At 42.5% G+C, this 14229-nt stretch overlaps 1 protein-coding gene across 1 annotated transcript in view; it reads left to right on the forward strand.

The window, feature by feature from the left end:
* LOC124623006 (myrosinase 1-like) overlaps positions 1-14229 on the forward strand; it is an 80172-nt gene that overhangs the window by 14874 nt on the left and 51069 nt on the right. The window contains exons 5-6 of the mRNA XM_047148797.1: positions 5514-5697; positions 12150-12244. Of these exons, the coding sequence (XP_047004753.1) occupies positions 5514-5697; positions 12150-12244 (279 nt within the window). The remainder of the gene's footprint in view (positions 1-5513; positions 5698-12149; positions 12245-14229) is intronic.

A 14229-nucleotide genomic window follows, 5' to 3' on the forward strand; every position in this document is an offset into this window, starting at 1 on the left:
AAAAGTGAAGCGAGCTCCAGACATTAGAATTCATCCAACGAACAACTGATGACGTAGGGTGCAACTGCTTCGTCAGGTGAAGAGGTCAGCAGAAGAGAAATCGCGAAGTATCACACCAAAGACTAGAAGACTAACGAGTAAGAAAAAAAATCACATCACCAGCCCCCCACACCCCCTTTTACAGACATTAAATGTTCTCTTACCACGTACCCGTCCTCTTCTCCGAAGGCTGTTTTGACTTTTCTGGGCCGGCCGGTGAGACCGAGCGGGGCTAGGCGCTTCAGACTGGAACTGCGCGATTGCTACGGTAGCAGGTTCGAATCCTGCCTCGGGCATGGATGCGTGTGATATCCTTAGGTTAGTTAGGTTTAAGTAGTTCTAAGTTCTAGGGGACTGATGACCTCAGACGTTAAGTCCCATTGTGCTCAGAGCCATGTGAACCATTTGACTTTTCTGTACGGTGAATCAGTCCAGCGGCCGACTATTTCTTTTTCGAGTCCTTCACATTTTCCTTCAGCCATTTAGCCTTGTCATCCTCGGACTTACTACATTTTTGTTCCCAAGAGATTTATATTGGTGTTATTCTGTCTTTCCACGAACGTTCCTACACTTCCTCCTTTCACGTATCATTTGATGTATTTCGCTGCTACCCAAGGTTTCTCCGTTTTGTTCCTTTTTTTAAAAAAAACTTATGGGGGCTTTGGCATTAATCTTTCAGCTCGTTCAACAAAACCGTGGCTTTGGATGTGCATCGGTTTTCCGTGAACCAGTTTACACTCAGACCAAAATACAGCCAGCTCGTTTATGACAGAATTAACAAATTCTCTGCCGTTGTCAGAGCGTAAAATACAAGGAGCACGAAATGTCAAAAATGTATCTGCTAAATGATGTGCCACTTCCTCTGCCCTCTTGCTCTGCAGTGCACTTAACAAAACAGATTTTGTCAAGTGGTCCTAATACACCATTATATACTTAAACCCACGATCTTCTTGAGTTTGCATGTCGATCAGATCAACTTGGCAACGACTGTTCATTTCTGAATGAAGAATAGGTTTCGAAACATGCCCCCTTTTCTTAAGGCTTCTTTTGCGCCGACAAGTTTCACACATAGACAGATAAATGTTTATCATCTCCACTACTATGTTTGCATGTTTTCTTGAAGTTTCATCCTTTAATCTGTCTCGACCTCCATGACCAACAGCCTGATGAGCTGCTTCAATAACGTCGAAAATGTCTTCGACACATAAGTAGAACTTCACAGGCTCTTTTCTTAACTTCCTGGTCCCACAAATGTTAATAACCTTGAATCCATTTAATCTTCTGTACTGCTTCTGTGTCTTTTTCTCAGCTGACTGTGCTTCTTCAATTTCGTCCACTAATTTATCGTAAGATTCTTCTGTCATGACATTGTAGTGGTTTTCTCTTTTGTTGTGTTCTTCAATCTATAACATCCTTCTCACAAATTCTTCTTTCCATCGCCTTTCTTGATTTAGGTCTGCCATGATAAATACGCACAAGCTTATCTGCACGTGCTTAACCCCTCGACCGTGTTGTTCGTTGTGGCGAAAAGCGCCCAGTAGCGGGCTATTGTCGGCCGCTGCGGCGCTGCCCATGCGGGGAGTCTTGGCCCCTAGAACTGTTGCCGCGCGTGTAATTCTTTCCGCGCCTCTAGCGCTTATTGTAACGGCGCGTATTTGACACGCAATGTGCGATTGTTGTGGGGGCAAGTGATTATCTAACAACTGAATACCTAACAGTTCGAAGGTTTTCACAGTAGTAACGCTGTTGCAGAATAAAAATTAATCATTATTAATTTTTATATAGTGAGGAAGTGTTTTAGTGGCAGATGTGGTGTCACCGCCAGACACCACACTTGCTAGGTGGTAGCTTAAATCGGCCGCGGTCCATTTAGTACAACTAAAAACGGGTTTTGACTGTAACATATATACAAAAAGGGACAATTACACTGTCTCGGTAATGGTTATTTTTATTCATTATGTAAGCTGAGCCGGCCGCGGTGGTCTAGCGGTTCTAGGCGCTCAGTCCGGAACCGCGCGACTGCTACGGTCGCAGGTTCGAATCCGCCTCGGGCATGGATGTGTGTGATGTCCTTAGGTTAGCTAGGTTTAAGTAGTTCTAAGTTCTAGGGGACTGATGACCACATATGTTAAGTCCCATAGTGCTCAGAGCCATTTGAACCATTGTAAGCTGACCGGCTAGCGGGAACAGCATTGTTTGTATCACTAGAACACTAGAAGAGCTTGGCAAGTGCAGATTCAGGAATAGGTCTATAGCTGCGGGACTCTTTAATAGCAAAGCCTTATCTGCGCCCTGCTGCCATAAGTTGGTTACTTCCATTGTTTTGTTGTTGTACTGCTGCTCGTTCGTTGCTCTTCTGTTGTTCCTCATGCACCAATGTTCGCTTCTGTACATCACCCGAGGCCCCGGTGTCGGCTGAGGTGATGGTGTCATTGCTGGGATAATCACTGAGAACTTCAATGATCTCCGCGACCGCTAAGTGTAGCGGCTGTTGGTCTGGCATCGAATGGCAACGGGGCCCGGTAGCCGCATTCCCCATAGGGCCAGCTGTCCACGTTTTGAATAACTTCACGTGGCTCCTATGCTTACTATTGCACCCTATAAGTGTGTCATAACAAAGAGAATTAAGGTCTTCCTCACACTCATACCACCAACACAAGTGACTGAGGGGCACCAGATACGCAATTGAAGTAAACAATGCTCCGCGACTACACGTATGTTAACGCCCCGGAGTCTCGGCGCAAAATGGTTTTCTTTGCTATACTTACGTCTGTCCAACTCCCAAGATTGCCCGTTTCAGAGCTGTCCATTCCTCTTCAACTCAACAGCTTCCTGTAGTATTTATTCACGCAGTATCTATAGCTTTGGAGAATATGAAACGGATCTCATCCTATCTCAGTTTGTCAATACCTCACTTCCTTTCACATTGATTGTACCGAACGATTGTCTTAACTTTAGTTTGCTGTTCGTTATGTATTGATTACAAAGACTCGACCCGACTATGATGCAACCAAGCTGGGGTCTACCCGTGTCCCTGGGTCTTTTCCAAGAGCACCGCCTCTTCTTGCTATATTTTTTACAGTGTATTCGCTATCACTCGTTGATGTTTATTCTAGAAGTCTGCTAGGCTTCCTAGTCTCTCATTCCTACTAGCAAGACCACATTCTCCCGTAACTGTTTATACTTGCCACTACTACAGAATTTCTGTTGATTGTTAGTTTATCGTCTCCCTTTACACACTGACTTACCCGGTCTGTGCCCTCATAAATTATCTCTACAACTTCATCTTCTTTTTGTGACATACACATACCAAACTCCTGTTATAGGCATTGGTTTACATTCAATTCTGCTAGGAACAATCTACCAGAATTGTAACTAACACTCTGTCCGACCTCCGGATTAAAGACATATCCTGTTCACGTTATACCACTTTCTACAGTTATTGATATTACCATACATTCGTCTGACAAAATATCATTGTCTGCCTTCCATTTCCGTCCTGCTCCCCCACCCCTCCCCTTACACTGCCCCTTTCCAATTACGTCTAGACGGAGCACTTACATTTACCATTCCAGATTTTATAAACCCCTACCGGACTAAAACTTCTGACATCCACGCCCAGACATACAGAACACTTACACTTTCGTTGATTATTCAAGTTCTTTTCGCTTGGGCAGTAGTCTTCCAGAGATATGAGAAGGGAACCAGTTCGGAATCTTTTGCCAATGGAGAGATCATCATGACACTTCTTCAGTTAGTAACCATACGTCCTGTGCGTAAGCTAGATATGTCATTTATGGATTGGTTTCCATGCCCTGCTCCATGTTTATGCCGTTGATCATTGCTTATCCGTCCGCCTTTTAGGAGCAATTTCGCACCCCAAGGCCAACAGCATATTCGCAACTCCTTAACAAGGCCATTGGTAACCCAACGATCGCTCTTTTGCCGGAAGTCCCCCACAAATCATCTAAGCTTTTAGTTTGATTTAAACCCTAATACTCAGTGTGCCTTGTTTGGAGTAAGCTGTCCGCAACCTTTATTTGTTGTCGATTTGCTGTTTCAGTGCAAACTTCTTTTCCTCAGATAGGCGAAAAATTTTTTTATTATATTCTCAGTGGGCCAGAATTTTGTTGATCTTTACATACAGAGGATGTCCAGCATTGTTAACAACTACTTCCTTAAAATCTCAAATTTCTCAACTTGCTCACAGGTATGTCCATCGACAGCGTATATGAAGTTCAGATCTTGATAATTTTCACACGTGCTATATAAAAAATTTCGCTAATCCACTACTCTTAGGCACGAAAATTTTCTGATTTCTCTCTGTGTTTTCTTGGCCTCGTAATTCTGAAATAATTTTTCACTATGGAGGTAGTAGCTACATTCCAATTTCTGAAAAATTGACTGTTTAATGAATCGTATTTTTTTATGGACAGTAGGTCCACTATTGTCGGTAAGAATGTACCCAAGCGCATGTTAATTGTTAACTATACTTTCCCTTTTGTATTCAGAAATAGACACATCTCTCTACCCAGTTCCAAGGTTTGGAACTATGTCACGTCGGGTGCCACGTGTTTGAACATCAACACATTCACATCGGTTGTATAGTGCGCGAAATGACTGTATTTTTGCCCGTCGTCTCAGTCTGTTTTCTTTGTACAGGGTAAGAAGTGGACAGTGACAGACAAACACTGTAGCCGAGGATTTCTGTATGCAATTCAGTGCTAACGCCGTCTGTTTTCCGCAGAACAGAGACAACAGGCAACAGAAATGGTTCAAATGGCTCTGAGCACTATGGGACTTAACATCTATGGTCAGCAGTCTCCTAGAACTTAGAACTATTTAAACGTAACTAACCTAAGGACATCACACACATCCATGCTCGAGGCAGGATTCGAACCTGCGACCGTAGCGGTCACGCGGTTCCAGACTGAAGCGCAACAGGCAACAGACTACAGAGTCATGTAGTCATGGTTGTTGTTAAGTAGCAGCAAGAAATTCGTGAATGAACTGGAAAGTTTAATGAGAGTGTAGCTATTGAACGAAGTTTATCGTCATTTATACACTTATATTTCCCTAAACTACCACATGTACATTTACCATTCTTTTTTCTTTCAATAGCCTTTTTTAGCCGAGCGGTCTAAGGCGCTACTGTCATGGACTGTGCGGCTGGTCCCAGCGGAGGTTCGAGTCCTCCCTCGGGCATGGGTGTGTGTGTTTGTCCTTAGGATACTTTAGGTTAAGTAGTGTGTAAGCTTAGGGAGTGATGACCTTCGCAGTTAAGTCCCATAGGATTTCACACTCATTTTGATCAATAGTCTTTTATTGTTGCTATGTTTCATTAGCTTATTATAAATAAAAATAGATTACAACACAGGAAAATTGAAGACATTGCTCTAGAAAGGAAGCAGGTTCGAATGCTGCGGTTAGACTTGTCAGTGACTACTAATGTCTTGGGCTTTCCGCTGCTGCAGGTGAAGTGGTGGACCACGATCAACGAGCCGTACATAGTGGCGTGCGGCTATTCCAGTTCCGGCTGGCAGGCCCCGTCACAGAACGCTCCGGGCATCGGCAACTACCTGGCGGCGCACACCATGATCCGGGCTCACGCCAGGATCTACCGCCTGTACGAGCAAGAGTACCGGGCCACACAGAACGGTGAGCGTACCAGGTGCTGTCTTCTCACAGATCAGTGTTCTAAGACGGAGTAGTTTTCTGTTTGCAACTTGTTATAAAAGACATTGTATCTACATACTACATCCATATACAGGATTATTCATAAGCACAACCGGGGTTTCGCAAGATGATTTTAAGAAAGATACAAGACATACAGAAAAATGACACGTATCAGTGGACATAGCACCTCTCAAATTTGACGTTCCTCATACGCAAGGTGGTGCAGTTTCGAAGCGCACGACGAGGTCAGATACGTCGAATGTACACTACTGGCTTTTAAAATTGCTACACCACGAAGATGACGTCCTACAGCCGCGAAATTTAACCAACAGGATGAAGATGATGTGATATGCAAATAATTAGCTTTTCAGAGCATTCACACAAGGTTGGCGCCGGTGGCGACACCTATGTGCTGACATGAGGATAGTTTCCAACCGATTTCTCATACACAAACAGCACTTGACCGGCGTTGCCAGGTGAAACGTTGTTGTGATGCCTCGTGTAATGAGGAGAAATGCGTACCATCACGTTAACGACTTTGATAGAGGTCGGATTGTGGCCTATCGCGATTGCGGTTTATCGTATCGCGACATTGCTGCTCGCGTTCGTCGAGATCCAATGACTGTTAGCAGAATATGGAATCGGTGGGTTCAGGAGGGTAATACGGAACGCCGTGCTCGATCCCAACGGCCTCGTATCACTAGAAGTCGAGATGACAGGCATCTTATCCGCATGGCTGTAACGGATAGTGCAGCCACGTCTCGATCCCTGAGTCAACAGATGGGGAAATTTCCAAGACAACAACCGTCTGCACGTACAGTTCGACGACGTTTGCAGCAGCATGGACTATCAGCTCGGAGACCGTGGCTTCGGTTACCCTTCACGCTGCATCACAGACAGGAGCGCCTGCGATGGTGTACTCAACGATGAACCTGGGTGCACGAATGGCAATACGTCATCTTTTATGATGACTCCAGGTTCTGTTTACAGCATCATGATGGTCGCATCCGTGTTTGGTGATATTGCGGTGAACGCACATTGGAAGCGTGTATTCGTCATCGGCGTACTGGCGTATCACCCGGGGTAATGGTATGGGGTGCCATTGGTTACACGTCTCGGTCACCTCTTGTTCCCGTTGACGGCGCTTTGAACAGTGGACGTTACATTTCAGATGCGTTAAGACCCGTGGCTCTACCCTTCATTCAATCCCTGCGAAACCCTACATTTCAGCAGGATAAAGCAAGATCGCATGTTGCAGGTCCTGTCCGGGCCTTTCTGGATACAGAAAATGTTCGACTGCTGCCCTGGCCAGCACATTCTCCAGGTCTCTCACCAATTGAAAACGTCTGGTCAATGGTGGCCGGCCAACTGGCTCGTCACAATACGCCAGTCACTACTCCTGATGAACTGTGGTATCGTGTTGAAGCAGCATGGGCAGCTGTACCCGTACACGCCATCCAAGCTCTGTTTGACTCAATGCCCAGGCGTGTCAAGGCCGTTATTACGGCCAGAGGTGGTTGTTCTGGGTACTGATTTCTAAGGATCTATGCACCCAAATTGCGTGAAAATGTAATCACATGTCAGTTCTGGTATAATATATTTGTCCAATGAATACCCGTTTATCATCTGCATTTCTTCTTTGTGTAGCAATTTTAATGGCCAGTAGTGTATAATGGAGCGATGTGTGCGTTTTGTGTCTTTGAATTCACAAAAGGTGTTCGAATTTTGTCGGGGTAGCAACTACTTAGTACCATGTACCTCGTAAAAGCTCCAAATGACAGAACAATCCATTGGTGGTACAATACATTCTGAGAGGCCGGTACTTAACCTGTTGGAAGTAAACAGGTGGGCCTTGACCGTCAGCAGAGAAGGTGTAGCGCCTGCAGGAAACATCCGCCAGGAGCTCGAAAGAAATGTATAAACCGTGCGAGTAGAGGACTACAGATAAAGCAGTCAAAATCTGGCGAATTCTGTGGCAAAAGCCTGCGAACAAAAGCATGGAGGCCACTGTTGTTACATGTTTTGACTATTCGGGACAAGGAACTTCGGCTTGATTTTTGCAAAGGGTTGTCGCAACCACTGGAGAAAGACAATTTTTCACAGAAATTCGTTTACGGTGCGGAAGGCATGATTCCTCTGTAGAGTTAAGAACTTACACACGAGACGCATTTGTGACTCTCCTGAAGTTAACGTATGTGCACCATATTCTCTCTCAAGACGGCTAATGCAACAATTACAGCAAGGCAATGGAGGCTTCATTTTTGCAAGACGGCGGTTAAAAATTAGGAGAGAAGCTCTGTCCACCGAAATGTGTCAACTTTTTGTAGATCTTGTAGATTTTGGGCAGTCCGTTTCTGAAAACGCTACGTACAGCTCAAGATGTCATTCGCATGGCTCTAATCGCTACTAACAATGGAATTATCATGAATGTGCTGGAATAGTCCCATACTGGTAGATGCGGACACTAATGATTTTATGGGTAAATGGTTGGTTGGTTTGTGGGATTAAAGGGACCAGTCTGCAACGGTCATCAGTCCCGGGTAAATGGTCATTCGGGAGCTGTCGTGATAGGCTTAGAGACGTGTACACTTGTTAAGGTCATCTTCATTTCAGAAATACAAATATAAATTCTCCAAGAATGTGTGAACCCAATTCCAGTTACACACAAACCATTCCACAATAATAACCCTATTAGTCAACCATTTCGTAAAAATAGTATTCATAAGAAGTATTCAAAACTCAACAGAAACTTATAAGATTACACAAGGAACAGTTTCAGCACTTAACAATACTCACAAAACTGAACAAGGTTTAGCCTACTGGGCCGCATGCAGGTGATGCTCCTGCTTCTGTTATTACTTGAACGGCACTTTGGTTGCATACCAAAATCCTCAAGTAAATTGTTATTATTTGAACAACGCGCTATTCTCGTATCACGACCAATAGGCATTTCACGCCTCTAACTGTTATCCCGCGTTTCGAGAACAAACGAAGCATGGTTATGTGCACCTGGAGGGCGTTTTAAGTAAAACGTAGTATTTCATGCATCTCAATGTTTATAACGTGATATCGCCTGAACCATGTATCTTAGAGCGGTAAAACTTTGCAGGTACATTCAATTGTATTTTAGATGCTATACGGAAAATGCGTTGCGAATACAGTTAGGTGTGAAGAAGTAATAAATTAAAGCCTGATGTCCAGGGACAAACAGTTGCATAGAGGACGGAAAATGTGTGCAATGTTGTTGCAAGCCACAAAGTGCTCTCATTGTCAAAAACTGAATTAATAGAGACTTGTTGTTTGACGTGGTGAGCTAAGCAGCACCGAGGCAATTAGACAGATGATAATCGAAACACTTGTCTTGCTGCGTTGAATCTTTTACGTTAGAATATACCTTTAAATGAGTAGATTATGCTAGCAATTTAAATTTTTAAATTCGGTCATTATTTATGTGGAATGTTGAAAATAAAGTTTTTGATGACCCAGGAAACTGATAGGCAGTCTACAGGCAGCTCGGATGTGATTGTGTGCCCAGAATTAGTGGCTTGATTGTGGCTTCTTTCTTTCCTACCTCTAGTACCATGGAGAGCATTCCCTGACACCTTAACACATGTCCTGTTATCCTGCACCTTCTTCCAGTCAGTTTTTTCCAACTGTTACTTTCCTTCCCAATTCAGAGGAGAACCTCCTCATTCCTTGGCTTATCAGTCCACCTAATTTTCAACATCCTTCCATCTAAAATGCTTCCATTCTCTTCGGTTCCAAGTTTCTCACAGCCCGTGCCATACCACCAAACAATGCTGTGCTCTAAACGTACATATTCAGAAATTTCTGCCTCAATTTAAGGTCTATGTTTGTCACTTGTAGAGTCCTCTTCTCTACGAATGCTCTTTTTTCCTGTGATAGTCAGCTTTCTATGTCCATTTTGCCCCGTCCGTCATGGGTTATTTTGCTTCCAAAGTAGGAGAATGCCATACCTTTGTCTGCTTTGTAACTACCGATGTTGCGGTTAAGATGGGTGACATTACCATTTCTGCTATTTCTCATTAGTTTGGTCTTTCTTCGGTTTACTCTCACTCAGCATTCTGCAATCATTAGACTGTTAATTCCACTCTACAGGTTCTGTAACTCTTCATTAGTTCCACTGAAGCTAGAAATGTCATCAGCGAAAGTTATCATTGATTTCTGTTCATCCTGACTTGGAATTACGCTCTTGAACTTTTCGTTTATTTCTGACATTGCTTGTTCGACGTATTGATTGAACAATAGGGGCGCAAGACTGTTTTAAACCGTTCTTAATCCGAAAGTTTCGTTCTTGGTCTTCCAATCTTCTTGATTCTGGTCAATATTATATGTTACACGTCTTTCCGTATAGCTTATTGCTATTTTTATCAGAATTTTGTATATCTTGCACCATATTTAATTGCCGAACGCATTTTTTTGTCCATAAATCCTACTTTACCTTAATACTTCTTCAGTCTTCCTTCTGTTATCAAGCGCTATGTCATGACTGCCTCTCTGGTGCCTGTACCTTTCTTAGTGCCAAAGTGATGGTCATTTAAAGAGTCTCGATTCCATTTTCCATCCTTCTGCGTATTATTCTCATTAGCAACCTGGAGGCATGAGCTTTTGTGTTGACTGTGCGGTAGTTCTTGCACTCATCCGCTCTTGCTATCTTCAGAATTGTGTGTTTTCCCGAAAGCCTGACAGGATGCCGGCGGTCTTATGTATCCTACATACCAACTTGAATGGCCATTTGGTTGCCACTTCCCCCAATGATTTTCGAAATTCCGTGTTATTTCATCTATCTCTTATTTGATCTCAAATATTCCAGTGCTCTTTTAAATTAGGACTCTATTACTGGATCCCTCATCACTTTCACATCAGTTTCTCCTTCTGTCATGCTACCGGACCATTACTCCTCCCACATGAAGGTCTTCAGTACTCTTTCCACATATCCGGGCTTTCTCTGCATTTAACAATGAAATTTCATTACACTTTTCAAGCTGCCGCCATTGCCTTTAATTTCACTGAAGGCTGACTTTTCTCGATAGTGAGCCAGTCCTTCCGATGATCATATCTTTTTTTACTTGCTGCATTCTTCAGTTTCTCAATACATTCTTGTGCTTTCTTTTTCGTCGATAGTTTCAGAATTTCCTCTGTTCCCCAAAGTTTCTTCGTCGTTACCTCCCTAACGTCGGCTACATTTTCCGTGCATACACCTTATGTGTCTTTAAAACAGTGGTTTCCATTGCCTTCGCATTCGAAGCCTGTAGTCGTTCCCGCTTCTTCCACGATTTAGGGGACGTTTCGCACACCAAGTGCAAAAGCTCCATCTGATTCTCCATCCGATCCGCCGCCGAGGCTGTTAGCAAAACGATGCTGGCTTCTTATGCCGAAATACAGATTCGGCCGCGCGGGATTAGCCGAGTGGTCGCGGGCGCTGCAGTTACGGACTGTGCGGCTGGTTCCGGCGGAGGTTCGAGTCCTCCCTCGGGCATGGTTGTATGTGTTTGTCCTTAGGATAATTTAGGTTAAGTAGTGTGTAAGCTTAGGGACTGACGGTCTTGGCAGTTAAGTCCCATAAGATTTCACACACATATGAAAATTTTGATTTGAATATAGATTGATGATTAACATGTCTCATTTTTTTCTTCTTGTTAGATGAGTCCACAGTTCCTCTTCCCGCTGTCAATCTCCGTATCAAAACTCTTATGCTTGGAAATAACAGAAATGCCGAAATTGCAATAGTAAAATAAACACAGCAACAACTGAAATGAAGTATGACGTCATTAAAATATTTCTGATGCTTCTAAAGTAATTATTGTTCTGTATTTTCCAGTGTTGCCTCCACTGACTGTTGCCCATAGGAATTACGTGTGGATAGTCCATCTGTTTTTAAAATACGTATTACTTTACAACGCTACAAAGTACTAAAGGATAGCCAGGCATTCTGGAGAGCAACTTAGTTGAATGTGATTTTGCATTCGTGTTTCCAACATTTGTGCTTTAATAGCAGCACCAAGTTGTTACCACACTATAATACTGATGTCGCATGGTCTCTAAACCTTAGCTTTTTACTATTGCCTCAGTTATGTTCTAATCAGACTGAAGTTAGCTGTTACAAAAAGACGAAAGCATCTGAAGTTTATGTGTCGTTCAGTACTCGTCAAAGGTTCGGACTGTTAGGTTTGCTTGTACATCAAGTTAACTGTCTACAAGTCTTCATGTCCGAAAACATTGCACGTCAAAACCACAAAACCATTGTAATTATTTCTATTTTTTTTTTTTTTTTTTTTTTTTACAGGTAGGTTAGCTTTGGCTTCTCGTTATTATAACATTATCTCCAAAGCTATAAATCAAAATGAAATCCCCTCACTATTTTAAACAGTCAATTTCGTAGAGATTTAACATAAATTATATGCGTATTACAGGAAAAGTGGGCATTGCACTCAACTCGGACTGGTACGAGCCAGCAGAAAACATCGATTCCTACTTGGAAGCACAGGAGCGCATGTTTCAGTTCCAGGTAAGCAGTGGCATATATGGTTACTACAATTAGAGTTCAGAGAAGCACAGAATAGTGATTATACAACTAAGTAACAATCAAATATTCTGTCAATTGTCATCATCATTATTAGCACTACATGATAGATAGTTGTAATCCGACGAATGAGAAAATAGTGTTCCCTTAAGGTATATGTGAAGCATGTTTTAGGGGCACCACAAAACACCGTAGCTTTAAACGTCACAACATTGAATCATATATGTGAAACGATATGCCTCTGACATTTAAAAAATTATTTCTGAGAGCAGCACGTGTACCGATTCTTTACGTCCAGTCGGCAAATCAGGAAAGATATTTCCAACCACGCAGTAAGTTGATCGCAAAAGATATGGGCATCGATTTATTTAGATACTAGCTGAGTACTTGGCGTTGTCTGGATATGTAATCATACCAGTTCTACCAATCAAACTCCTTCTTCCCCCAGATCACTGTCCATCTCCTCTGACCCCTCTCCAATCTCTGACCATCTCCTTCACCCTCTTCTCTCTGTCCTCCTCCTCCACCCCTCCACACTTGTCTTTCAATCTCCCTTTGCCTTTGCCTATGCACATCTGTAATCGCAGAAATTAGAATGGTTTAACGTTTTTTGGCACTCGTTATTTCCAGTATTCCAAGAACGACATTCAAAGGTTTGCAGGGACGTGGTACTGAGCTCCACGGAAAAATACTGGAGTGGATTCCATCCTCTGGTTCTACGACAGTTTACAGTTTTAATCTTTGAGACATCAACGGTATTGGAAGTTAAATCATGACGAATGGATGTGCTGTCTATATGTACCTAAAGTATGTTGCTCTACAACACTTTCTGATCATCTTCTTACTTTATTTTCCTTACTTTCCCAAACTACCTAACTTTATTTCAGTAGCAAAATTGCTTTTGCACAGCTACTACACGATTCAGCCATACACACAGCTTTGAAACATTGCAAACTTAACTAAACTGCTAACTGAAACTGTAATATTCCATACCGTTAGCTTATTATTGGTTCCAAAATATTTTATCTTTCGACGAATCGCTAGCTACTAGGTGTCGTGGCAATTATTAACTGTGATTGTTACATCTCTGCTCCAGCAAAACGAAATAGTTACATCAACTGACTAGAAAATTTCGTTTGTCGGTTTGCTTATTTATTACACAAGAGGCGTAGCCCTTAACCACTATTTTGGTTTGTGCTATGTACATGCGACTCTGTTGTTTTGCTGACTTTTCCTGTCAACTTTTTTCGATGCCTAGAGATATATGCAAATAAGTCTTTTCTGTCCCGCGATGATTCAGTCTCTGATTTCGATGGTTGGCTTCAAATGGCTTGAACCACTTTCTTGAAAAGTACAAAAGTTTTCAGTTAGGACTAATATTTCCTGTTTATTCACAATCGCCGGTTCGCAGTCATATTTGGTCCCTACTTCCGACACATAATTGCAGAGACGTGAACCTTTATTATACAGCAAATACAAACATAGCACTTATATGTCTTATGCAGTCACAAAAGTGTTATTCAATAACAATCAACAGTAATACGGTAAAAGTCTGCATTCTACCATCATTTATAACTCAACAAGACCTGCTCAATGCTCATAAATCGCCTGTGAAGTCTCAACTACTCTAATCACTTCTAATGAACGTTCTTTACTCCAGAATTATAAATCTTTTTTCAGAACTGTCAAACCTCGAGTTGTTCAGTTCCTCATTGTTCATACTTTTGGCTTCCAGAAAAATTCGCAACAGTACTCTTTCTGCTCAGTTGTCTTTTCACCCTAATGCAGCTGCCCGTTCCTCTTATTTTACACATATATTAATCCCTCTAATCATGTACACATTCAACCAAAATTTACGTCTCTAACGCTTACATAAATACAGAAAAAAAATCGTGAATAAAATGAAATGATCATAGGCAAAACGGATTTAGCTTACATTTAGCAACAAGAGTAAAGCTTGCCCACAAAAC

The sequence above is a fragment of the Schistocerca americana genome, chromosome 7 (assembly GCF_021461395.2).
Source record: "Schistocerca americana isolate TAMUIC-IGC-003095 chromosome 7, iqSchAmer2.1, whole genome shotgun sequence".
Classification (NCBI taxonomy): domain Eukaryota; kingdom Metazoa; phylum Arthropoda; class Insecta; order Orthoptera; family Acrididae; genus Schistocerca; species Schistocerca americana.